Source organism: Salvelinus fontinalis, chromosome 22 (assembly GCF_029448725.1).
Source record: "Salvelinus fontinalis isolate EN_2023a chromosome 22, ASM2944872v1, whole genome shotgun sequence".
NCBI classification, from domain to species: domain Eukaryota; kingdom Metazoa; phylum Chordata; class Actinopteri; order Salmoniformes; family Salmonidae; genus Salvelinus; species Salvelinus fontinalis.
Window position 1 is genome coordinate 18,189,670 of NC_074686.1, and position 25,818 is coordinate 18,215,487.

Below are 25,818 nucleotides of genomic sequence, written 5' to 3' on the forward strand. Positions count from 1 at the left end.
TTTTAGCAGTGGTTTCTTTGCAGCAATTCAACCATGAAGGCCTGATTCACTCAATCTCCTCTGAACAGTTGATGTTGAGATGTGTCTGTTACTTGAACTCTGTGAAGCATTTATTTGGGCTGCAATCTGAGGTGCAGTTAATTGCTGATTTCTGAGGCTGGTAACTCTAATGAAATAATCCTCCACAGTAGAGGTAACTCTGGGTCTTCCTTTACTGTGGCGGTCCTCATGAGAGCCCGTTTCATCATAGCACTTATTGTTTTTTGCAACTGCACTTTAAGAAACGTTCAAAGTTCTTGATATTTCCCGTATTGACTGACCTTCATGTCTTAAAGTAATAATGGATGGTTGTTTCTCTTTGCTTATTTGAGCAGTCCTTGCCATAATATGGACTTGGTATTTTACTAAATAGGGCTATCTTCTGTATACCAACCCTATCTTGTCCCAACACAACTGATTGGCTCAAACGCATTAAGAAGGAAAGACATTCCACAAATGAACTTTTAACAAGGCACACCTTTTAATTGAAATGCATTCCAGGTGACTACCTCATGAAGCTGGTTGAGAGAATGCCAAGAGTGTGCAAAAATGTCGTCAAGGCAAAGGTGGTTACTTTGAAGAATCTCCATGATTGAGTGGACACAAAACCGTCAGTTATATGGGCCAAGTCTTCTAGCATATGCTCGATCTATAGACATATAGCTTATAACGTCACAAAAAAAATGTGCGCGCTTCAATGGGGCAGAAGGCCGTGTGTTGTCATTCTGGATGGCCTGATGGCCAACAACGACAAGAAGCTGCCATGCGGGGAATCTTAGGTGACCCGTTTCAGCAAGTTTTATATTGTTGTTGATACCATGTCTTGTTTTGAGTTGTTTTGACTGATGTCATGTCTACGCTAATATGACAAAAAAATTCTAGCTAACTAACCAACAACTGTATCAATGTATTTGAGAGACAAGTGCTCATTGTGCAAGTGTATTTGTTTTCAATAAACATTGTAGACGAAATATACATGTTGTCAACAATCTAAGCCAATCCTGTCAGTTTTGCTCCATAGTTGTGCACACGTTGGTGTTGTTGCTAAACAACCAACCTGTCTATGGCATAACACGGAACTCGTCTGAAACCATACTCTGATGTGGCCAATTTATTTTACTGTGCCCACTGTAGTAAATTGTGAAGTTGGAAAAGTTAGACAATTAAGCTAAACATATGTAGTGAGTAATTTTTTTTCTACTCTGTGTGACATGCCATGGCAAAATGGGGTTTAATGAAGAGGGAGAAAAGATATTTGCTCCAGTCATGAATCTCTTGACCATGAGTCTCTTTTCACTCTCAACGGGTGTGGAAATCAGACTGTAACGGTGGTCCTCCTCCTCTTCAACCGAAGAGGAGGAGTAGTGATGGAACCAAGGCGCAGCGGGTTGTGAACACATAATTTATTTAAAGAAAAGACGAAAAACACGAACTTCACTATAAACTAACAAAACAACAAACAGAGTAGACAGACCTGGACGACGAACTTACATTAAACACGAAGAACGCACGAACAGGGAAAATAGACTAACCAAAATGACGATGTACAAAACAAACCGAACAGTCCTGTATGGTGCGACAAACACTGACACAGGAGACAACCACCCACCACGAACACTGTGAAACAACCTACCTAAATATGACTCTCAATTAGAGGAACGCCAAACACCTGCCTCTAATTAAGAGCCATACCAGGCAACCCTAAACCAACATAGAAACAGACAACATAGAATGCCCACCCAAACTCACGTCCTGACCAACTAACACATACAACAAACGAACAGAAATAGGTCAGGAACGTGACACAGACAGTTAAATAGTTACATAAGCAAGTCTTCAAATGCTATTAAAGGTAACATAAAACATTTTATTACAACAAATGACTGCTGAAATCAAAGCCTTTGTTCATCTACTGACATCTCTTTCACACTCTTTCACACCTGAACCACTACAATACGTCCCGCAGCAGTAACCACATGGCTTCTTTAATGTATTCTTTGTTTAACGCAGATAGAAGGTGCTTTCATGGTCAGGGACTGTGCTAACTTACACATAGTCATGAGACTCAGGCTGCGTTAAATCGGGTTGATCCGCTAACACAGCAAAACTGTAAAAGAGAAAACGCAACATAAGGACTGGTGAGAGATATAACAGGATGAGGGCTGGTGAGAGATATAACAGGATGAGGGCTGGTTGAATTTGATATACTGCAGTCACATGTCTTAAATGATGTCATGTACAGTACATGCCCTCTGCAGAAGTAAGAGAAAGTACCTGCTATTCCGCCCACCCCACAACACACAGACATAGTCTGTAGCTACTTGCCTGGTTAAACTCTATGGGGCCAGTTTCGCACAGACACAGATTAAGCCTATTCCTGGACAAAAATTGATTTTCAGTGGAGAATTTCTAGATAAGCTTTTTATTCCAGGACTAAACTACACTAGGCTTAATCCATGTATGGGAAACTGGCTATTAACACATTTTCTGTCTGGATCATAGTAATGAAAGAGTCTATCTATGACCAGAATACACTTGGTTCTCCTTTAAGAAAATTTGAAGATAGAATCAAAACATCTTGGGCAAGATCGTTAACAAATGTGCACAGAGTTTGTGTGCGTGTGTCCTGCGTGCATGTGGTATATGTGTGCACATATTTGTGTGTGGACTTGCAGAGGCCTGCAGAGCAAGACTGAGCAAACACAGGCCTCCCACACTCGGTGAGGGATCGGAATGTGCTGTTTACTTGAAGCTTCAGCACATCAGGTGAAAAAGAGCAAAACAAGAGACACCACGAGGTTAACTCCCCTCGCAAAGTCTAGCTCCGCCCTAGTTATCTGATAATGACCTCACTGTACTGCTTGATTGTTGATAGCGTTGCAAAACACGCCAGTCAACTGTAATGCAACTGCATTTCAATTAGTTAAAACACACAATTTTGCTCAAAATGATACTTTTTTTACCCTTTAGTATGTGTACTTTACTGTATTTATACATGGGATATTACTATTCAACAGTAAAAGTTCAGAAATGACTGGAGAACGTCTTTAAGCTCTAAACAGCATTGCATGTGCCAGAGAGTTCCCTTACCTCTAAAAGTGCCTTGTAACTCGCAGAGAAATGCCCTTCTCACAATACCATGACACAGTCCCTCTGACCTAGGCTAATAATAGCATCAGTATCAATCATGGCCAGCTGAGCTCTGCTGGTTGTGGCAGTACGGAGCACGGATGTCCCCGCTGTCTCACCATGGGTCAGGGTTGAGTTGCCTCAGTGTCAACTTGTTGACATGGGCTTGGCAAAGGAACAGAATGACGATATGTCACTGATTGGCCCTCTTAAATGGTAGAGAGAAGCTTTAATGAAAGGAATAAAGAGGTTACAGAGCATGGAGGGTTTTGACAGGACGTCAGGGAAACAGGCCTGGAAGTCCCATGCCACTGTTCTGTAAAATTGTAATGGAAGGAACTATAGGTCTTGAATTAGCCATTTGAGGAAACAAAGACAGATTGATATGATAGTAGACAGACAGATAAAGTGGTTTCCATTGAAAAAAGGGTAGACTATACCTTCAGTTGTTTGAATGACTGCATTACATTACAGGAATTGTTTCAGGACACAGATTTGTCAATGTGGAAGCTGCTCAGATGCAGCTGCTAAGTTTTTGTTCTGGACATCAGAAAAGAAAAACTGGAATCCTACCAAAGGAAAGGTCAGGGATTGTGTGACTAGAACTCTATAAATCACTCAGACGGAGTGTGACGTCATCAAGGCCTGGACGGAAGAAAACCAGTCCCTTTAGCCACACACTACTGACCTTGCGTTGTTCCGAGTATTCCACTCTGTTATGGCTAACGACTAAATTTCAGCATATTGTTGTTTGGATTTTCCATGTACTCATCCAAAATCATTTATATGGCTATGTCCTGCTTTGTTGTCATGGATACTGCATATGCTCACGGATACCAATGGCTGTAAACTGCTTCCGATTTGGTTTGATAAGATGGAGTATGCTTCACTTCGCTATGTGTGATGTAACAACTCTTCAAAGGGCAATGGCACATCAATCTTCAGAGGTCTGACCCTCAAAATACAGTTACACTTACGTCGATATCATTGTACTTCCAGTCTCTTCCTATTAAAGATGGCACGTAATGGTATCTTTAGCTTAGTCCTACATCCATGACATTACATTCATAACCCTTCAGCAATGTGCAATGTCCAGATCCACCTCAAAAAAGGTACAGTATGTAAAATATGGCAATGATTTAAAATGACTACGTATTACACAGCACTAAAGCTGATAGATAACATGGTGCCTTGATAGGTCTATGCCTTATGGGTGGCAATAACATCAGCATTGACTACCTCATTCATAAGCATTAAAGGTTAATGATCTGCTGCTCTTGAGGAAGTACACTGCCATCAATGAAAGTTCTATCTAGGGCACAGACACACACATAGGTGGTGTTGACAGCTATTAGGGCTTCATCTCTCCCAGGCTGTTCCCATGGCCGACTGTTAATGCATAGAGTAATTGGTTGAAAACACGAAGGCGAAAAGTCATCATGAGAACTGGGGACGAGGCCTTCATAGGATCAGTGATTCCTCTATAAAGAACATAAAACCCTTTGATGTTGATAATATAGTAAGTAAGAAACTGAATCAGTACAACATAGTCATGTAATAACCTATAAATAAAGGCTATGTGTTATTACATGTCCATAACAGAGGAAATATGAGAAACATAAGAAAAGGGGAAAGTGTCAAACCGGTTTTACATCATATGTCCTGTTTATAACAACAATGAGGTGTTTGATTAGAAATGTGATATATATTATATGTAATTCAACCTTGGCAAGAGTAAACACTAATATTTTCTTTGCTTGTTGAAATAAGAGTGTGCAGTCTCAGGGTAGCAAGCCCGTGTCAACGACATAATCCCGAGGAAGCAAAAGCTGTAAAACAAACCAACATAGGATGTACAACATTGACCCTCCCACAGTCAGGGTCCATCCGGAAAGGAAACGCAATTAAATGGCTTGTTCTGCAAAGTGGTTTGTTGGCCTGTAGTCTCGTGGCAGTCAGGAGACATGAACACGTCACACCAAATCAGCATAGGAAAAAAGGGCAAGACGACCACGTCTGCCCCTTTAACAGCATCAACTGATTACAGGACATAAACATTGTAATCCAACGGTGGCTTGATGGCTTTCACATGAACCTGAAACCCTATTTTTAGATTTGTTTATTACACTTAGTTCAGTTTATCGTACAGAGTAAGATAAGTAAAGTAGGAGGAAACATGCGTTAAATCACCAGAGGCTGTGTTCATAAAATGGCAGAGGTCACGGTGTTCCATTTCTTTTTTTTTCTCTTCTTTTTTTTTTCTTTTTTTAAACCAGTCACAAGACAGAGTCTATCAGATTAAAAAGACATTGGCTGTGAGCCAAATGTACCCAACAAGAGGTACTTTTTTTGTCAGCCCCACAAAACTTCAGATTTATGTTTTTTGAAGCCATGACATCATAAGAGAAAGCAAAACTTTAAGTTAATTGGGAAATGAGCCGATGCCTCTTGACGAGCAAGAATCTCTCTGATTTGAATCACTATATAAAAAAGACATGACACTGGCCGCCAGTTATTTCTATCCTCACAGTTAGACAGAGTATCAAACAATTAACGGCACAAATTGGTTCACTGTCATTTGGAGCTGTTGCTCCGGGCCCATATGGGGCTAACTTTGCTGTGGCCAAAGTAGAAGACCTCATATTTTAAGCGCAGTGCTAGACATCCAAGTCAGCCTGTGGCCTGAGGTATAAGATGTAGGGCTCAACTAAGAGGTCAGGAGTTCTAGTGCAGAGTAACGGCTCTCGGTTAACCTGTGATACTCCCTTTCTATAGGTATGCCTGGCTAAAGCTGAATTCATAGTTCACTGCCAGAGCTGCAATAGTACGGTAGCCCATTAGGACATAAATAAGAGCATCATTAAATTGACTCTTACGAGGTTCGGACAAGGGTAGTAATGGTCCGACAGACAATTGCGTCTGTTTCAAGCTTTTCTCTCCATTCCTACTGTTAGATTAGGGAAGAATAGATTAATGGACAGACCAGAGCATCAAGAACCTACACAATGGCATCAGTAAACTTAGGTTTGGGCACACTCCGTAAGAATCACATTGCTGTTATCCTCCTGTCGTCCTCCTCTTCCTCTCTCCTTCTGCTCAGCTCTCCCTGGCTGGAGTGACACCATGGGAAGTGGTGACCCTCTCATTGGTGCACCCTCTCATTGGTCCAATCCTATTTTTTGTTTTACTTACTGCGTTCTAGCAGTGCCCCTATATGTATCCCCTCTTCCATCCTCTACTTTCATCTGTCTTGTTTTAGTAGTGTGGTGGAAACCTGCGCCATGTTGTGTCACCTGAAAGGCGGGGTCAGAGCTTGGTGACCTGGGGGTGATGACGTAGAATGAGAAGGCTGAAATCGGATAAGCCCATCCGGTCATCCCGCATGCTACCAGGACTGGCTTAGCCTCTAATGGTGGAAGAAGCATCCAATTGGGCCAGCGCAGTGATTGGATGACCAGCGGTGATGACGCTCAAAAAAGATGGTGTTTTTATTGGATGGCCACCTGTGAAAAGAGCCTCTGGGAGCCAAAAGATGAGCTGCGAGACTAGCTGTGGCATGTGCGTGAGTCTGTGCACTTGACCTGGCTGAGAAATCTTGGAAAGTACAGGCACTGGGGAACATAGGTACTAACACGTTACACTAACACGCCATCTTTGAATGTACAAAAATTCGACTATTAACCTTATAGTTGTGAATGTGTGCAAACATACTGGTTAGTGTTCTGCATTTACACTAATGACGAGTAGCTACTCAGTTCTTCTTCTTCAGTTCCTCAACCTAAACGACCATTACCTCAGTTCAAATCAGTCAATCTCCACTGTTTTAACCATGGTAACAAACCGCACCTTGGTCAGAACTAATCTCTCATTACAGTGGATACAGATAAGGGTAGTCAAGGCAAAAATCTTATTGATTAGTGATGAGCTCCTCCATGCATGACAGGTGCTTGGGAACCTAACCCACTTGTGTTACTCAGCAGAACTCAGCTGGGTCAGCCAGGCAGAAAACAAAAGCTCTAAACAGGCTAACATTGCAGAACTAGCCTAGAACCAAAGGGATTCTTTGATTAGTCACATACAGACTGGATTTAACCTTAATCAGGGTTGAGGCCATTTCCAGTAATGCTAATGTAAAGATATTCCCTTACTGTTAATGCTTAACTGTAATTACCTAGTATTTACATTTCTATGTCTTTGGGTGTCATTGAAAACACAATGAGGTACTGTCTACTACCAGGACCAACCAATTCTGTTGACATAGTTGAAGTAGCTAATTACACAACATTTCTGCAGTCCTACCAATTGGGGTTTGATATATAAAACACTAAGCATGTGATTAGGCCAATAAATATACACAGTTTACAAAACATTAAGAACACCGTCCTAATATTGAGTCAGACCAGAACAGCCTCAATTCGTCGGGGCATGGACTCTACAAGGTGTCGAAATTGTTCCACAGGGATGCTGGCCCATGTTGACTCCAATGCTTCCTACAGTTGTATCAAGTTTGCTGAATGTCCTTTGGGAGGTGGACCATTCTTGATACTCACAGGAAACTGTTAAGCGTGTAAAACCCAGCAGTGTTGCGGTTCTTGACACAAACCGGTGTGCCTGGCACCTTCTACCATACCTCGATCAAAGGCACTTAAATATTTTGTCTTGCCCATTCACCCTCTAAATGGCACACACACAATCCGTCTCAATTGCCTCAAGGCTTAACGCTTCTTCTTTAACCTGTCGCCTCCCTTCATCTACACTGATTGAAGTAGATTTAACAAGTGACATCAACAAGGGATCATAGCTTTCACCTGGATTCACCTGGTCAGTCCATATCATGGAAAGAACATGTTTTGGATACTCTGTGTATGATACCAGACATTCAGTTTGTGCCACTACTCCAATGCTACAATAGGAAGTACAAATACAGGGTGTCCTTTCATGTTGTCCAGGATTTCATGTAGATCTTTTGTGCCAAAAAACAAAACACACACACACATCGGATTGCCCTTGTCAGTCTCATTATCAATGATTGTACCCACTGTTTAACAAGAGAGACGTTCACCCTAACCGCCATAAAGTTGACGGTAGCTTATGAACACCTGTGCACTGCCACGCAGACAAACATACGGTGTGCTGAATGAACAGAATGGAAGAAACATGAAGGACACAATAACAAACTTCTTCAATGTAACAAATAATTCAAGTGAACCTCAACTACAGCTAGAGTTGGTTGCTCCTTCGTCCTTGTATAGACATATCTACTGATATTGTAGCAAATGCATTTCTTCCGATTACATATGCTGGTTATTACTTTAAGTAAAGAAAGAGCAACATGTGTTGCATAACCTCACATTGTTTCCGTGGTTGGCGGGAGAAAGTGAGACAAACAACAAGTTCCCCTCCTATGAACTGTTTTGAACATGGCTCAGAAGAGTATACTGCCCCCATGCAGATTATGGTGGAATTGCACCATCAGATACAGATTTGACTGAACAAGCATTGTACAAATCTACTACATCTGATCAGAGGTTGCAAAAATGTGTTGTCTTAGTCACTTGCTAAGGAAAGCAGTCGTGATAGAAAAGATAGGGAAGTATTGCAGCCACACAATATTGTGCCATATCCTTAGGAAAACACAATGACACATTGAATGAAACAGTCAGATGCATTGCACTATCACACTCTTAACAAGCACTTTCCATTGCGTGTCCCTATACACAAGTTTGATGAGTCTATTTTTTCTAAGAGTTCATTTTCTCTGCAGACACCCACCCATCAAAGGTTTCAGTAGAGTACACAGCACACAATGTTCTAGCTATGTTCTCTCCCACCATAAACAAAAGGCAAAACGCAATACCACTTCCGCCCTTAAAGAGGAAACGCGATATTGCTCAACTTTTTTTTTAGCATGCCTTACTGCACTGTTAGGCTTGCATCAATAACCACCAATTCTTTTCACAAATGTTTTGAGATAGCACCCAAACATAAACCCAGTAGAAGACACTGACAAAATGGACTAGCATGGTAGGGGACAGAGGGCAACAGGGACAAACCTATATACGGTTCAAACACTAGGTTGTGGACAAAGAAATAAGTGTGTGCCCTTGTAAAAACCGGAGGATGTCGCTTGTTGTGAAAAGGGGTGCCAGCACTATGGCCACAGGCCATTCCACTCCATAAGGCTGACATTCTTGTAGGCAGTTCAAATGTAGGGGCTGTCGAGAGCTGTAAATTGTCGCCTGCTTGGCCAGACACTAGAATCCTCTCTGGTTACGTCCCATGACCCTGATTCAAGGGGGAGCAGCATGGCTCGATTCCAGAAAGTGGGATACCCATGGAAGGAGTGTGGTGAACAAGTCCACGGTCATGTTCATTCGGGACACGCAACAGAAAATATTTTGCCACGGAAAACAAACGTTTGTGTTGCTCTCAACAACCCAGTTACTCCCTTTTTGTTTGGTGCCAAATTAACACAGCCTTGTTTTGAAGGAGCATTCTGTGATTTTGACGACAAACTCTTCAGAATCAGTCAAGAGGCTGTTTGTCCTCGTCTATTTAGGTTAAATCTCAAATTGGGTAATAATGTAATCAAAATAGAATCTCTTCTGTATTGACAGTGGATAAAATGCACAATAAAGTGATGAAACTGAATTGGTGACATTTAATCATAAACTTCAATGCCATTATTTCCCTCAATCAAAAGAGTTACATGAGTCAAAGATGACAACAGTTTAATCCCCAGCAGTATTATAACTGCAGAACCAACTCAGCGAAGATCATAGGATGAGTTTTATGGAATACATTTTTCACCTTTGCATGCACAGAGCCCCTGATAAAGCGGTGTTTCACTCTAAAACAAATGGTGTCCAGAACAATCCTGTGCAATCTATAGACAACTGTGCGTGGGTCACACATGTATAGTATACCGTCTTCCCACGTAGAAAAACACGTTGCACAACGAAGAGTCATTCGGCAGAAAGAGCAGATGAGATATGCAGGTGTGTAAACAGAACTCATGGTGGTGTGACCAACCGACAAAGGAGCACCGTCACCTTCACTCCTTCTGTGTATGTGACAGTAGGTGGGGCTGCCACCATGAATAGAAAGGCCCACAGAGCTTTGCCTTTGTTTACTGCTGGCTGTGGCTCTATGGTTCCCATACTGAACTTATGAATGTGAAGGCCGCCCGCTCAAGCTCTATGCATTGAGTTGACAACAACAGGAGGGGACATCTTTGCTAGGGGTTAGGTCTGTGTATGCGAAGGCACACATGAGCTACAGTGGGGAGAACAAGTATTTGATACACTGACGATTTTGCAGGTTTTCCTACTTACAAAGCATGTAGAGGTCTGTAATTTTTATCATAGGTACACTTCAACTGTGAGAGACGGAATCTAAAACAAAAATCCAGAAAATCACATTGTATGATTTTTAAGTAATTAATTTGCATTTTATTGCATGACATAAGTATTTGATACATCAGAAAAGCAGAACTTAATATTTGGTACAGAAACCTTTGTTTGCAATTACAGAGATCATACGTTTCCTGTAGTTCTTGACCAGGTTTGCACACACTGCAGCAGGGATTTTGGCCCACTCCTCCATACAGCCCTTCTCCAGATCCTTCAGGTTTCGGGGCTGTCGCTGGGCAATACGGACTTTCAGCTCCCTCCAAAGATTTTCTATTGGGTTCAGGTCTGGAGACTGGCTAGGCCACTCCAGGACCTTGAGATGCTTCTTACGGAGCCACTCCTTAGTTGCCCTGGCTGTGTGTTTCGGGTCGTTGTCATGCTGGAAGACCCAGCCACGACCCATCTTCAATGCTCTTACTGAGGGAAGGAGGTTGTTTGCCAAGATCTCGCGATACATAGCCCCATCCATCCTCCCCTCAATACGGTGCAGTCGTCCTGTCCCCTTTGCAGAAAAGCATCCCCAAAGAATGATGTTTCCACCTCCATGCCTCACGGTTGGGATGGTGTTCTTGGGGTTGTACTCATCCTTCTTCTTCCTCCAAACACGGCGAGTGGAGTTTAGACCAAAAAGCTCTATTTTTGTCTCATCAGACCACATGACCTTCTCCCATTCCTCCTCTGGATCATCCAGATGGTCATTGGCAAACTTCAGACGGGCCTGGACATGCGCTGGCTTGAGCAGGGGGACCTTGCGTGCGCTGCAGGATTTTAATCCATGACGGCGTAGTGTGTTACTAATGGTTTTCTTTGAGACTGTGGTCCCAGCTCTCTTCAGGTCATTGACCAGGTCCTGCTGTGTAGTTCTGGGCTGATCCCTCACCTTCCTCATGATCATTGATGCCCTACGAGGTGAGATCTTGCATGGAGCCCCAGACTGAGGGTGATTGACCGTCATCTTGAACTTCTTCCATTTTCTAATAATTGCGCCAACAGTTGTTGCCTTCTCACCAAGCTGCTTGCCTATTGTCTTGTAGCCCATCCCAGCCTTGTGCAGGTCTACAATTCTTTCCCTGATGTCCTTACACAGCTCTCTGGTCTTGGCCATTGTGGAGAGGTTGGAGTCTGTTTGATTGAGTGTGTGGACAGGTGTCTTTTATACAGGTAACAAGTTCAAAAAGGTGCAGCTAATACAGGTAATGAGTGGAGAACAGGAGGGCTTCTTAAAGAAAAACTAACAGGTCTGTGAGAGCCGGAATTCTTACTGGTTGGTAGGTGATCAAATACTTATGTCATGCAATAAAATGCAAATTAATTACTTAAAAATCATACAATGTGATTTTCTGGATTTTGGTTTTAGATTCCGTCTCTCACAGTTGAAGTGTACCTATGATAAAAATTACAGACCTCTACATGCTTTGTAAGTAGGAAAACCTGCAAAATCGGCAGTGTATCAAATACTTGTTCTCCCCACTGTACATGCTTAATAATGTGAAACTCATCCTATAACATTACTCAATTTAGGCTACGCTTTTCAGACGTGACACTAGATAACTTGAACTGAAAGCCAAGTAGACTGCAGCAACTATTACTTTGGATGAACTGTACTCCTTTGCTCAGGCTAAACCCCATAACCATAGGCAATACAATGCTAAGTTAACCTTATCTGAAGCAACATGTGCTGCTCAACTGGTTAGTTCATGCAAATTCCTGAGGAAGTTGTGCTGTACATGTCTTTCCACACCTTGGGTGAAAGGAAGTATTTTTTGTATTTAATTAGGCAAGTCAGTTAAGAACAAATTCTTATTTACAATGAGGCCCTCGCCCCGGCCAAACCAGGATGATGCTGTGCCAATTGTGCGCAGCCCTGTGGGACTCCCAATCACGGCCGGTTGTGATACAGCCTGGATTCGAACGAGGGTGTCTGTAGTGACGCTTCAAGCACTGAGATGCAGTTCCTTCGACCACTGCGCCACTCGGGAGCCCACATTGCTACTGTAGGACTACTGTAAATGTTTAAGTCCACAACAAAAACATTTGGTCGACTTAAAGGGATACAAGATTAACTTGTCAATATAATGTCTATGTGTCCAGTACAAAGGAAGTTGAGGTAGTTTTGCGAGCCAATGAGCAATGACTGGAAGTCTATGGGTATCTGCTTTAAAACGTCAGTCAGGGGGCTATGCAGAGTGGGCTTACACACACACAAGCGGTCAATTTGTTGCGCACAGCCTATGCTGACTACAGTTTTCGGTTCCTAAAAAGGAACCAACCCCAGGTCTAGGTCCCAACACTGTAGCAATGGGTATCACTTCCCTTAGCAAATACATGAAAACATATTTCCCCATTTTCAACATGCCTTTGAAAAGGAGAAGCCCTGGAGCCAGGTTGCCCCTAGAGCCTCTAATGAGGGAATCGCAGAGGGAATGCTTAGATTGCAGATACAACCATGCCAATATGTAAGCTAACACTTTTGCATACATGCACATTTTGCATACGTGCACAACGTGACAAGTGCTATGGCTCAAACATAAATACCAAAGAATATCTTTGGCATTTGGTATACCTCCTTGATTTATACCCAGCAGCAGAGGAGATGGAGTGCAGCTGCAGTAGGCTAGTCTGGATCACGTCAGGTCTGTGTGAGGATGATTATGAATCACACAAGGTCTTAACCCACATGTCTACTGAGGGCTTTTTCATTTTTATTTGTTTAACCTTTATTTACTTATGCAAGTCAGTTAAGAACAAATTATTATTTACAATGATGGCCTACCAAAAGGCCTCCTGCAGGGACGGGGGGTAGGATAAAAAAATATTTATATAAATATAGGACAAAACATATCACAAGAGAGACAACACAACACTATATAAAGAGAGACCTAAGACCCAAACCAAATAGCAAGGCAGCAACACATGACAACACAGCATGGTAGCAACACAACATGACAACATGATTCAACACAACATGGTAGCAGCACAAAACATGGTACAAACATTAATGGGGACAAACAGCACAAAAAGTTAAAGACAACAATACATCACGCAAAGCAGCCACAACTGTCAGTAAGAGTGTCCATGATTGAGTCTTTGAATGAAGAGATTGAGATAAAACTGTCCAGTTTGAATGTTTGTTGCAGCTCGTTCCAGTCGCTACCTGCAGCGAACTGAAAAGTGGAGCGACCCACCGATGTGTGTGCTTTGAGGACCTTTAACAGAATGTGACTGGCAGAACGGGTGTTGTATGAGGGCTGCAGTAGACATCTCCGATAGGGGGGAGTGAGGCCTAAAGGGGTTTTATAAATAAGCATCAACCAGTGGGTCTTGCGACAGGTATACAGAGATGACCAGTTTACAGAGGAGTGCAGTGATGTGTCCTATAAGGAGCATTGGTGGCAAATCTGATGGCCCAATGGTAAAGCACATTTAGCCGCTCGAAAGCACCCTTACCTGCCGATCTATAAATTATGATTAAATGAGTAGTAAACAGACTGTCGAGCAGCAAAATAGACATGGTTTTTTATAAAAATTATTATTATTTGAGGGGACGGCTTATATTTGTCCTGTTTCTGTATGTAACAGAAACTCCCCCTGAGACACCTGCAGGAAGTGGGGTCACAGCCAGGGTCACCATTGTCTAGCGTCCCAAGAGCAATTAATGGTAAGTGCCTTGCTCAAGGGCACAGCGACAGATCTTTCAACTTGTCAGCTTTGGGATTCTAACAACCTTTAAGTTACTGGCCCAACACTTTAACCTTGAGGCTACCTGCCACCCCGTTTAAGTGTTATTGATGTTGTTTGGATAGAGAATTTCTCAAAATCCAAATGGTAAGAGAGCAGAAGACGTGTGAGTAAACAAATAAACAATGCCTTTTTTCAAAACTAGTCATGCAATGGAAACTTTCTGCCCTTCGGGTTTTATTTTCACTGCTGACGGCAACATGTTAAACCCTGTTCAATGAAATGGAGGATCACACCATTTCAAAGGTAGAAATAGAAGAAGAAACATTCTGGGAGCTCACCACTATAAATGGCCTTTTACTTGGCAATGGTGAATAACTTTTTTTTTGTGAGCTGCATAACCTACCAACTACACCCAGTGAACATAAACCGCCCCTTGATTTACCTTGGAGTAATATGCCATCTGCTGGCTGATACAAAACACAACTATTTGCTAGGGTTCTTTAAAATGTATTTAGAGAATTAAATTCAACACTTTCAAATGTTCAACTCGCATAACAGAAATTTCACATTACAGAAATAAAATATTTAAAATGAACAAAGGTAATTTTTCGATTAGCTAAGACATTGAAAACTGTAATTAAAAACTTTGATTGTCGTATACACTTTAAAAAACAAAGATTGGTACACCAAGGAATTGTAAAAGCTAAATTACCTTTCTCTAAAACATGCCCTTACTCTAAAAGCCCTATCACTGCAATTGCACATTATTTGTTAATTAAAACCATAAAATCTATTATTAAAGTTATAAAAGGCAACAATGGCCTGTAAATAAATCAGCTCCCATTACTACCTCAACATAGCTGAAGAAAGGGGGACTGTCAGCATGACTAGTTAGTATCTTTGGGACTTTAAACCACCACATACAACAAGTCTGAGTATTCGCTCTAGACATCTACATTGAGCAACTGTTTCCACCAGCAGTCACCACCTTCCATGTCTTGGACCTAGGTTATCAGATAGCAGCATATTGTTCTTTCCATGTTTTAGACTATACCTGTCATGGCTGAATAGCAGCAGGCATTCAATGTCTGTTACCATGGCCAATGACTCCACAAGTAATTAAAATACTGTAACTAAGTCCACAGGGACGATTACTTAAGGCCTCCTCTCCTCGTCTATTTAGTGTTATCAGCACTCTTACGGTCTCTCAGTAAGTAGCTTCGTCAATGTTGTCGTCGCTGTCCCCTCCAAACTCCTCTCCGTTGTCAAAGTAAGACATGATGTAGTCGGTATCCTGGAACGCAAATGAGAAGCAGCGTTTCCATTAGGAAAAACTTGTGAGACCCATGGTAAGACCAGATTTTAATTTGCAAGGGTGCCCCACTGCCAAATGACACCACATATGGAATCGAGTCGGTTGCAATTAATATTGAGCTTTGCGGAGTAATGATAGCCTACCAAGTGAACAATGGCTCTATGCACAATGCACATCTCCTTTGGTCCCGCTGGCTTGTCAACATTCTCTGTTTCAGTGTCGCTTCATTTTCCCACTTGTCTGTACCTTCTTGGTATAGTAGCTAGCTAGTTTAATTTGAGCTGTTTTTAGCATGTTTGACATAGCTATTCAAACATATATTAGAGGAAGGCATCTTACTTAATCAAAATACTCCCCCTTTGTGAACTTGTCTGACATTTCAGTGAGTCCTCATTTGGAGAGGTGAATCGCAAAACCGCAAAACATCATAGAACACTTATGGCCTGAGTTAATACAGCCGTGTCTGTCACAAACTCAATGGCACAGGAAACTGAAGGCCGGAGCCAGTCGATAAAATGTGGCAAGTTTGCAAGCAAGAGCGCGAGCTCAAGACAGACAGGAATAATCGACTGATGATTGAAAGACAACCTGAACCAATCTCCATGCATAGCCAAAGTGACTATAAGAAGATATGGATTTTCATCAGGATATTTTCTGCTGGACAATGTGTCCGGCAATGTTTTTATTTTTGGCTTTTATGGGGGGTTTTTAGCGACCAAAAGACGACTATTATCAGCTAATGGACCTCTGATGAGAAGGTGGGGATTTTATGGAGCCTAAACACACCTTAAACACCGTTTATGCACTTATATATTTTGTGAATAGTATTTGAGTAGCTATTATGATAAACGAGTGTTGTTAGCATCAGTGTTACTCGCCGCCCATTATCTCAACTGGTATTTCACCCATTTTTTTTACCACTAAAACCCTGACCATAACAATCAGGTTCAAAGAGGAGAGGGTTACAAAACGTAAATGGGCCACATCAGTCGTCAATATCCCTTACCTCTTCAAAGTCTTCCTCGAATTCCTCTTCCTCTGCCTGTTCTTCTTCCTCGTTCGTCTTCTTTTTCTCCCCGTCTTCCTCTTCCTCAGAGTTCACCGCCTCTTCTTTCTTTTCGAGAGTCTAAAGGGTGGGAATTTCCACGAAACATCAAAACCAGAGCACGGTATATGCAAATCTCCCTTAATTAGGAGTAACTAAAAGGAATAAATGTATGATCTCTAGCCTTTCGAAGAAAGGTTAGTAATTTTTGTAGTATCCTACCTCCAGCTTGGTGAGAATCTCCTCTTTTCCCACAAGAGGTTTCTTTGGCTGTTTAACTTGGGGTGGATGTCCTAGAAGAGAAGAACAGAACATGAAGGTTAACCGAAAAGTAAATAAATAAAAAAGGAGAACAGACATGGCAACAAATGGCACAAGACAGAAGTATGGCCGTAACTACATATGAGAACACAGAGGTCAGAACCTCGTGAATTTTTTTCTAATAAATGTATCTATATATATATATCTATATCTCTAAATCTGTATATATATACACAGTTGAAGTCGCTTCTAATAAATGTATCTACATAGATATATATATATAGATAGATATATATATCTATCTATCTATCTAGCTCTATATATATACACAGTTGAAGTCGGACGTTTACATACACTTAGGTTGGAATCATTAAGACTCGTTTTTCAACCACTCCACAAATTTCTTGTTAACAAACTACAGTTTTGGCAAGTCGGCTAGGACATCTACTTTGTGCATGACACAAGTAATTTTTCCAACAATCGTTTACAGACAGATTATTTCACTGTATCACAATTCCAGTGGGTCAGAAGTTTACATACACTAAGTTGACTGTGCCTTTAAACAGCTTGGAAAATTCCAAATAATGATGTGATGGCTTTAGAAACTTCTGATAGGCTAATTGACATCATTTGAGTCAATTGGAGGTGTACCTGTGGATGTATTTCAAGGCCAACCTTCAAACTCAGTGCCTCTGCTTGACATCATGGGAAAATCAAAAGAAATCAGCCAAGATCTTGGAAAAAAAAATGTAGACCTCCACAACTCTGGTTCATCCTTGGTAGCAATTTCCAAACGCCTGAAGGTACCACGTTTATCTGTACAAACAATAGTACGCAAGTATAAACACAATGGGACCACCAGTCATCATATCGCTCAGGAAGGAGACGCGTTCTGTCTCCTAGAGATGAACGTACTTTGGTGCGAAAAGTGCAAATCAATCCCAGAACAACAGCAAAGGACCTTGTGACGATGCTGGAGGAAACAGGTACAAAAGTATCTCTATCCACAGTAAAATGAGTCCTATATCGACATAGCCTAAAAGGCCGCTCAGCAAGGAAGAAGCCACTGCTCCAAAACTGCCATAAAAAAGTCAGACTACGGTCTGCAACTGCACATGGGGAAAAATATTGTACTTTTTGGAGAAATGTCCTCTGGTCTGATGAAACAAAAATAGAACTGTTTGGCCATAATGACCATCCTTATGTTTGGAGGAAAAAGGGGGAGGCTTGCAAGCCGAAGAACACCATCCCAACCGTGAAGCACGGGGGTGGAAGCATCATGTTGTGGGGGTGCTTTGCTGCAGGAGGGACTAGTGCACTTCACAAAATAGATGACATCATGAGGAAAGGAAAATTATGTGGATATATTGAAGCAACATCTCAAGACATCAGTCAGGAAAAGTTAAAGCTTGGTCGCAAATGGGTCTTCCAAATAGACAATGACCCCAAGCATACTTCCAAAGTTGGTGCAAAATGGCTTAAGGACAACAAAGTCAAGGTATTGGAGTGGCCATCACAAAGCCCTGACCTCAATCCTATAGAACATTTGTGGGCTGAACTGAAAAAGCGTGTACGAGCAAGGAGCCCTACAAACCTGACTCAGTTATACCAGCTCTGTCAGTAGGAATGTGCCAAAATTCACCCAACTTATTGTGGGAAGGTTGTGAAAGGCTACCCGAAACGTTTGACTCAAGTTAAACATTTAAAGGCAATGCTACCAAATACTAATTGAGTGTATGTAAACCTCTGACCCACTGGGAATGTGATGAAAGAAATAAAAGATTAAATAAGTCATTCTCTCTACTAATATTTTGACAATTCACATTCTTAAAAAAAAGTGGTGATCCTAACTGACCTAAAACAGGGAATTTCTACTAGGATTAAATGTCAGGAATTGTGAAAAACGGGGTTTAAATGTATTTCGCTAAGGTGTATGTAAACTTCCGACTTCAACTGTGTATATATATTAGAGGTCGACCGATTAATCGGAATGGCCGATTAATTAGGGCCGATTTCAAGTTGTCATAACAATCGGTAATCGGCATTTTTGGACACTGATCATGGCCGATTACATTGCACCCCACGAGGAGACTGCGTGGCAGGCTGACTACCTGTTATGCGAGTGCAGCAAGGAGCCAATGTAAGGTGCTAGCTAGCATTAAACGTATCTTAAAAAACACCACCGAACATAATCACTAGTTAACTACACATGGTTAACTACACATATTATTACTAGTTTATCTAGCTTGTCCTGCGTTGCATATAATCGATGCGGTGCCTGTTAATTTATCATTGAATCACAGCCTACTTCGCCAAACGGGTGATTTAACAAGCGCATTCGCGAAAAAAGCACTGTCGTTGCACCAATGTGTACCTAACCATAAACATCCATGCCTTTCTTGAAATCAATACACAAGTATATATTTTTAAACCTGCATATTTTGTTAATATTTCCTGCTAACATGAATTTCTTTTAACTAGGCAAATTGTGTCACTTCTCGTGCGTTCTGTGCAACAGAGTGTGGGGGAATATGCAGCAGTTTAGGCCGCCTGGCTCGTTGCGAACTGTGACGACTATTTCTTCGTAACAAAGACAGCCAACTTTGCCAAACGGTGGATGATTTAACAAAAGCGCATTTGTGAAAAAAGCATAATCGTTGCACGAATGTACTTAACCATAAACATCAATGCCTTTCTTAAAATCAATACACAGAAGCATATATTTTTAAACCTGCATATTTAGTTAAAAGATATTCATGTTAGCTGGCAATATTAAACTAGGGAAATTGTGTCACTTCTCTTGCGTTCATTGCACGCAGAGTCAGGGTATATGCAACTGTTTGGGCCGCCTGGCTCGTTGCGAACTAATTTGCCAGAATTTTACGTAATTATGACATAACATTGAAGGTTGTGCAATGTAACCGGAATATTTAGACTTATGGATACCACCTGTTAGATAAAATACGGAACGGTTCCGTATTTCACTGAAAGAATACACGTTTTATTTTCGAAATTATAGTTTCCGGATTTGACCATATTAATGACCTAAGGCTCGTATTTCTGTGTGTTATTATGTTATAATTAAGTCTATGATTTGATATTTGATAGAGCAGTCTGACTGAGCGGTGGTAGGCAGCAGCAGGCTCGTAAGCATTCATTCAAACAGCACTTTCGTGCGTTCGCCAGCCGCTCTTCACAATGCTTCAAGCATTGCGCTGTTTATGACTTCAAGCCTATCAACTCCCGAGATTAGGCTGGTGTAACCGATGTGAAATGGCTAGCTAGTAAGCGGGGTGCGCGCTAATAGCGTTTCAAACGTCACTCGCTCTGAGACTTGGAGCAGTTGTTCCCCTTGCTCTGCAAGGGCCGCGGCTTTTGTGGAGCGATGGGTAACGATGCTTCGAGGGTGGCTGTTGTGGATGTGTTCCTGGTTCGAGCCCAGGTAGGGGCGAGGAGAGTGACGGAAGCTATACTGTTACACTGGCAATACTAAAGTGCCTATAAGAACATCCAATAGTCAAAGGTATATGAAATACAAATGGTATAGAGAGAAATAGTCCTATAATTCCTATAATAACCTCAACCTAAAACTTCTTATATGGGAATATTGAAGACTCATGTTAAAAGGAACCACCAGCTTTCATATGTTCTCATGTTCTGAGCAAGGAACTTAAACGTTAGCTTTCTTACATGGCACATATTGCACTTTTACTTTCTTCTCCAACACTTTGTTTTTGCATTATTTAAACCAAATTGAACATGTTTCATTATTTATTTGAGGCGAAATTTATTTGATTGATGTATTATATTAAGTTAAAATAAAAGTGTACATTCAGTATTGTTGTAATTGTCCTTATTACAAATTTTAAAAAAGTACAAAATTAAATCGACCGATTAATCGGTATCGGCTTTTTTTGGTACTCCAATAATCGGTATCGGCGTTGAAAAATCATAATCGGTCGACCTCTAACACACACACACACACACACACACACACACACACACACACACACACACACACACACACACACACACACACACACACACACACACACACACACACACAATTGAGCTCAGATGCATCCTGTTTCCATTGATCATCCTTGAGATGTTTCTACAACTTGATTGGAGTCCACCTGTGGTGAATTCAATTGGACAGGATTTGATTTGGAAAGGCACACACCTGTCTATATAAAGGTCTCACATTTGAAAGTGCATGTCAGAGCAAAAACCAAGCCATGAGGTCGAAGGAATTGTCCGTAGAGCTCTGAGACAGGATTGTGTCGAGGCACAGATCTGGGGAAGGGTACCAAAAAATGTCTGCAGCATTGAAGGTCCCCAAGAACACAGTGGCCTCTATCATTCTTAAATGGATGAAGTTTGGAACCACCAAGACTCTTCCTAGAGCTGGCCGCCTGGCAAAACTGAGCAATCGGGGGAGAAGTGCCTTGGTCAGGGAGGTAACCAAGAACCAGATGGTCACTCTGACAGAGCTCCTCTGGAGAATAAGGCTGTAAGGTAACAAAAAGTGGAAAATGGGAAGGGGTCTGAATACTTTCCGAATGCACTGTATATACTGAGTATAGCTGGATGTCCTTTGGGTAGTGGACCATTCTTGATACACACAGGAAACAGTTGAGCGTGAAAAACCCAGCAGCGTTGCAGTTCTTGACACAAACCAGTGCGCCTGGCACTTACTACCATACCCCGTTCAAAGACACTTAAATCTTTTGTCTTGCCCATTCACCCTCTGGATGGCACACACACACAATCCATGTTTCAATTGTTTCAAGGCTTAAAAATCCTTCTTTAACCTGTCTCCTCCCCTTCATCTACACGGATTGAAGTGGATTTAACAAGTGACATCAATAAGGGATCATAGCTTTCACCTGGTCAGTCTATGTTTATTGTTTTGTATACTTAGAGTATTTTGTAAACAATAAAGATAATTTATTATGGGCCAACATCTAAATATTGCTCCAAGCGTTGATTAAAACTCAGAACGCTTATTTTTTATCTGACAACGTTCTAATTGTGCCTGCCTCTTTGCGAACGAGTGGAATCATGAACAGTGGTTTGTTCGTTATGTTCACCTGCGTCCCCCGGATATGCCTCCTGGATTTGCCTTTTTAGGAGAACATTCACCAGTCTCTCAAAAGGCTAACTCCACTCTCTCGTGGCACAGGCCTCACGAGGGCCTGAGACGTGAAACAAACTACCCCAGCCCACAGTCAGTTCAAATAAACAAGAAGAGATGCTGTTTAAAGTGCGTTTGTGAGATTTCGGACAAAAGGCAATTTTAAAACCGTCTCGCGACTCTGTTCGTATCTACAGACATCCCCCAAAAAAGACTCTCGGATAATGCACAACTGGTAAATAGTCACTTATGTCAGTCAGTTAGCTGGCTAGCTGCCGGCAGAGACTTATATTGCAGTAACGTTGAAGGTCTCTGGCTAGTATTACTTAGCTTCTTACTTCATCCTACCTCAGCAGGAGCAAACGATACACCAATACGTTCTCATAATAGGTTTCCTTTACAGAGAGTAGGCTACTGAGACTGACAGTGATGTGGGCATGTGGCACTCAGTGTTGAGGCTGAGGCAGGCTGCAATTCATGCAGGAGGTAGCAGAGGAGAGAGAGGAAGCAAGCAGAGAGAGAAGTTACTACAGTGCTTCCTAAACTTGGGCCTCAGAAAATCTGTACTTATCTTATCAAACAAGATAAGAACTTACAAAAAGTATGATATGTTTGAATATGAACATCTTCACATGGCCTATCTTCCCTATAGGCCTAGATTAACATGCAAACAAAGTTGTAAAATGCCATAAGTTTTCATTTCGTCCCTGATGCTACATGTCAGTGTGAACGATTTCTCCCATAACATTACAATTATAAAACTAATAGGCCATGTGTTTGTAGAACGACTGAGGTGAATGAACCTACAGCAGCCAAGTTGAGAATAGCTAGGGTCATTTTTGCTGTTCACCAAATAGCATTTCAACGTTTTTTTTAACGGACCTCACTAAAACTCAAACCCTGGTTACGGCCCTTGACAGAAGGGGTGGGAAGAGGTTTAAAATTGTTTCGCAAGGAATTCAAAGGCCAAAGTAAGTAGCTAAGAAAATATGTTGATGAAAGTTCACTTATTGAGTATCTGGGAAAGAAAATTCTCAATTGAAAACAATACATGGCTTCCACAAAGTTTGAATTCCACACACAAATCTCAAGGCCTTTCAGACAAAGTACTCACTTTTAGCCAGAGGCTTCCTCACTTTAATGCAAAGCTCTTTAGGTAATCTGCTCCAGTCTGAAACAGAACCATAGAAAAAGAGAAACATGTTAACACAGAAAAATACATCATAATGGATCTTATTCACAGTATAAGGAATAATGACACCACAGCACAAGATTAAAAATCAGATAAATTCAGACCAGAAATTGACTTGTCTGGCACCATCTGCTGGACATATACCAACACTGCATCAAAAGAAAGCACCAGAAAAAAGACCGACAGCCTGGCTAGGAGTTGCCACTGAAGACTACTAGCAGCAGGAAAGTGGCACAGAGAACTAAATAGTTTATGAAAGAAACAACTGTTCTGTGATCAGTTGGGTGCAGATTCTAACCCCCAGTATTTCCACAAACCAGCCCATCATCACTCACCTGGGCTCCACTCGATGGCACTGTCCTTGGGCTCTCCGCTCTGGTACTTATCAGAGTAGCGATCGACATCTACAATGGAAACACCAGCATAATTACAACTAACAATGTCCTATTCATATAATACCAGCAAGGGAAAACAAGTATAACACTCCATTACAAAACCTTCTATACCATTTGTCTGACATACATTAACATCCATCATAACTGGGTACTTTTACATGCATTCAATAACCCGATTATTGTGAATACTTTGATAATATAATAGATTGATTTAAACATTTACATGCTTTGCCCTTACAACCCGGTTTACATGGACAGCTGATAAATTGGCTACCTAAAGGGACTTTGAACATTTTTGAAATTTGCCAATCAAAAACAAAGGTTGTATTTCAGCGATCATATACATTTTGGGAAGCGTATTTGATTGAGTTCAGACATATACACATTGTATGTGAAAACTATTTCTAAGATGCATACTTTCGAGTCTTACGAAATTATTTCACGCGCGACAAATGACATAACATAAACTTGCTGTTTTCTTTAAAAGTTTACAAATAACATTAACCATATGACTTTGGAACTTAGCTCAATCACGGTTAATAACATTCTACGATTTCTCCACCCCTTAAAATGAAACTCTGCAATATGACATTACAACGAGCAGCACCGCAGATGTTGCAGATGAGCGCGATGCAAGACAACGCACTCACCGAGTATCATAGAGTAGTTGTGCATGTGCAATTCAATAGCTACAACGTGATAGCTATGGGACCAAAATGGCAGAGCCTCACCCTTCAATGCCCTTGTTTGCGGAAATTGGCCTGATATTGCCGTTTACTTTGTGCATCGCTAACTCTACCTTCAATCCTGTGTGTGCTGGCTTACCTCTTTTGGGAGCGGCCCGTCTGATGTAGAAGGGCAGGGTCTTGTTGGCGGCCCTCAGTTCCTGTTTCAGAGCCAGCATGTACTCCACCTCCTCTCCTGTCTGCAGGGGCACAGGCTGGACTGGCATGGGCTGAGGTTAAGGAGGGGGGACAGATCAAGAGGCTGGGTTGTTATAGCGCCACAACACTAGCACTAAGCAAAGACATTACTACATTTAAATTACTATACAGTATTTCAAAATACTGCAACCCAGTTAGAGGATGGTAGGCAATATTGTGTGTTTAAACCAGTCAGTGTCCATACAAATTATATTGTACCTCAGAGAGAAAAAATGCCTCTAAGAGAAAAACAAAACATGTCTCCATTACATTACTAGTAATATTAGATAACTGTAATTATTTTAATTTTGTGACGCTCAAGACAAGAGCACTATAAGCAACAGTGGCAAGGTAAGTCTAGGCTATGTTACAAGCCCTCCACGTGCACACTCACAGGGAAGAGGGGCGAGGGCTTAAAGGTGGTGGGGGGCAGGCTCTCTCCCCTTCCTATGCCCAAGTCCTCCAGGTTGAAGGTCATCTGACCCCTTCCACGACCCCTGCCTCTTCCAGCCATGGTGATGAGTCTGTAGCTAAATGCATGAAAGAAAACTGATAGTAGCCTAACAAACACAAATGCACATAACAGCCAGTATTGCGGATAACTAACTAGCATTTGAGACAGGGCTCCCAACACTTGGGCCCCAATTTACCTTTGTTTATAGATTGCTAGTAACTAGTCAGGTAGCTAGCACTCAATAACCACATGGGAGTCCATACAGAATAGGAAAGCTAATTACAGTAGCTATTGCATTTCACCCTTGCCCTACTGACTGCTGTATGGGCCTGAGTTCTCGAGAGTTAATTTCACACATGATTACATCACATTTTTTAGCAGGCAAAATATCTAGCTAGCCGTGATATTTTAACTGCCATCCAGTGCAGCATTGTGGTTGTTGTATAGCCAGCTAACTAACATTAGTATTGGCTGGCATTCAAGCTAGCTAGCTATATTTCACCGCTAAGGGTCATTCTGGCATGGTATTGTTTCCACTTAACGTTACCTAAATGGTTTGATAGCGATGAAGCTAACGATTACGCTTGCAGGTTGAGCCTTCTAATAAACTGCAGGCTATAATACTTATGTTGCTTATACTGTAGAACATTCAACATTTTAGGAATAAATCCACACGTGCAGACTGCCGGATGTTTTCAACTGGAGTAAACGTGTGTTCCGTCAGCCTTGAATGTCTCATGAAACATATTCTGTGAGGAATTGTTCCGCCCTACTGCCAAGTACTGATATAGAATGATCGTTTCCAATTTAATCTAGTGTTTTTTAGCAGTTGTGG

At 41.6% G+C, this 25,818-nt stretch overlaps 1 protein-coding gene and 1 long non-coding RNA gene across 2 annotated transcripts; both read right to left on the bottom strand.

The window, feature by feature from the left end:
* Nucleotides 1-1,885: 1,885 nt before the first annotated feature.
* Nucleotides 1,886-7,189, bottom strand: LOC129819971 (uncharacterized). The gene is made up of 2 exons (XR_008754137.1): nt 3,130-7,189; nt 1,886-2,146 (listed from the first exon to the last, which is right to left on the bottom strand). It is a non-coding gene; the product is annotated as an uncharacterized LOC129819971 (long non-coding RNA).
* Nucleotides 7,190-14,463: 7,274 nt separating this feature from the next.
* Nucleotides 14,464-25,725, bottom strand: LOC129819972 (DNA-directed RNA polymerase III subunit RPC7-like). The gene is made up of 8 exons (XM_055876714.1): nt 25,531-25,725; nt 24,924-25,059; nt 24,432-24,561; nt 23,547-23,615; nt 23,134-23,190; nt 16,844-16,914; nt 16,583-16,702; nt 14,464-15,555 (listed from the first exon to the last, which is right to left on the bottom strand). Exons 2-8 carry the CDS (start codon nt 25,041-25,043, stop codon nt 15,469-15,471), a joined length of 654 nt encoding a protein of 217 aa, XP_055732689.1. The 5' UTR covers nt 25,044-25,059; nt 25,531-25,725; the 3' UTR covers nt 14,464-15,468.
* Between the last annotated feature and the right edge of the window lie 93 nt (nt 25,726-25,818).

Bases quoted from the DNA above. Each gene is read 5' to 3' on its own strand.
- LOC129819972 (XM_055876714.1), bottom strand. From the start codon at position 25,043: ATGGCTGGAAGAGGCAGGGGTCGTGGAAGGGGTCAGATGACCTTCAAC. The intron at 23,191-23,546 runs GTGAGTGATGAT...GTTCTGTTTCAG, and splicing joins TGCCATCGAGTGGAGCCCAG to ACTGGAGCAGATTACCTAAA. The intron at 15,556-16,582 runs GTAAGGGATATT...TTTGCGTTCCAG, and splicing joins TCGAGGAAGACTTTGAAGAG to GATACCGACTACATCATGTC.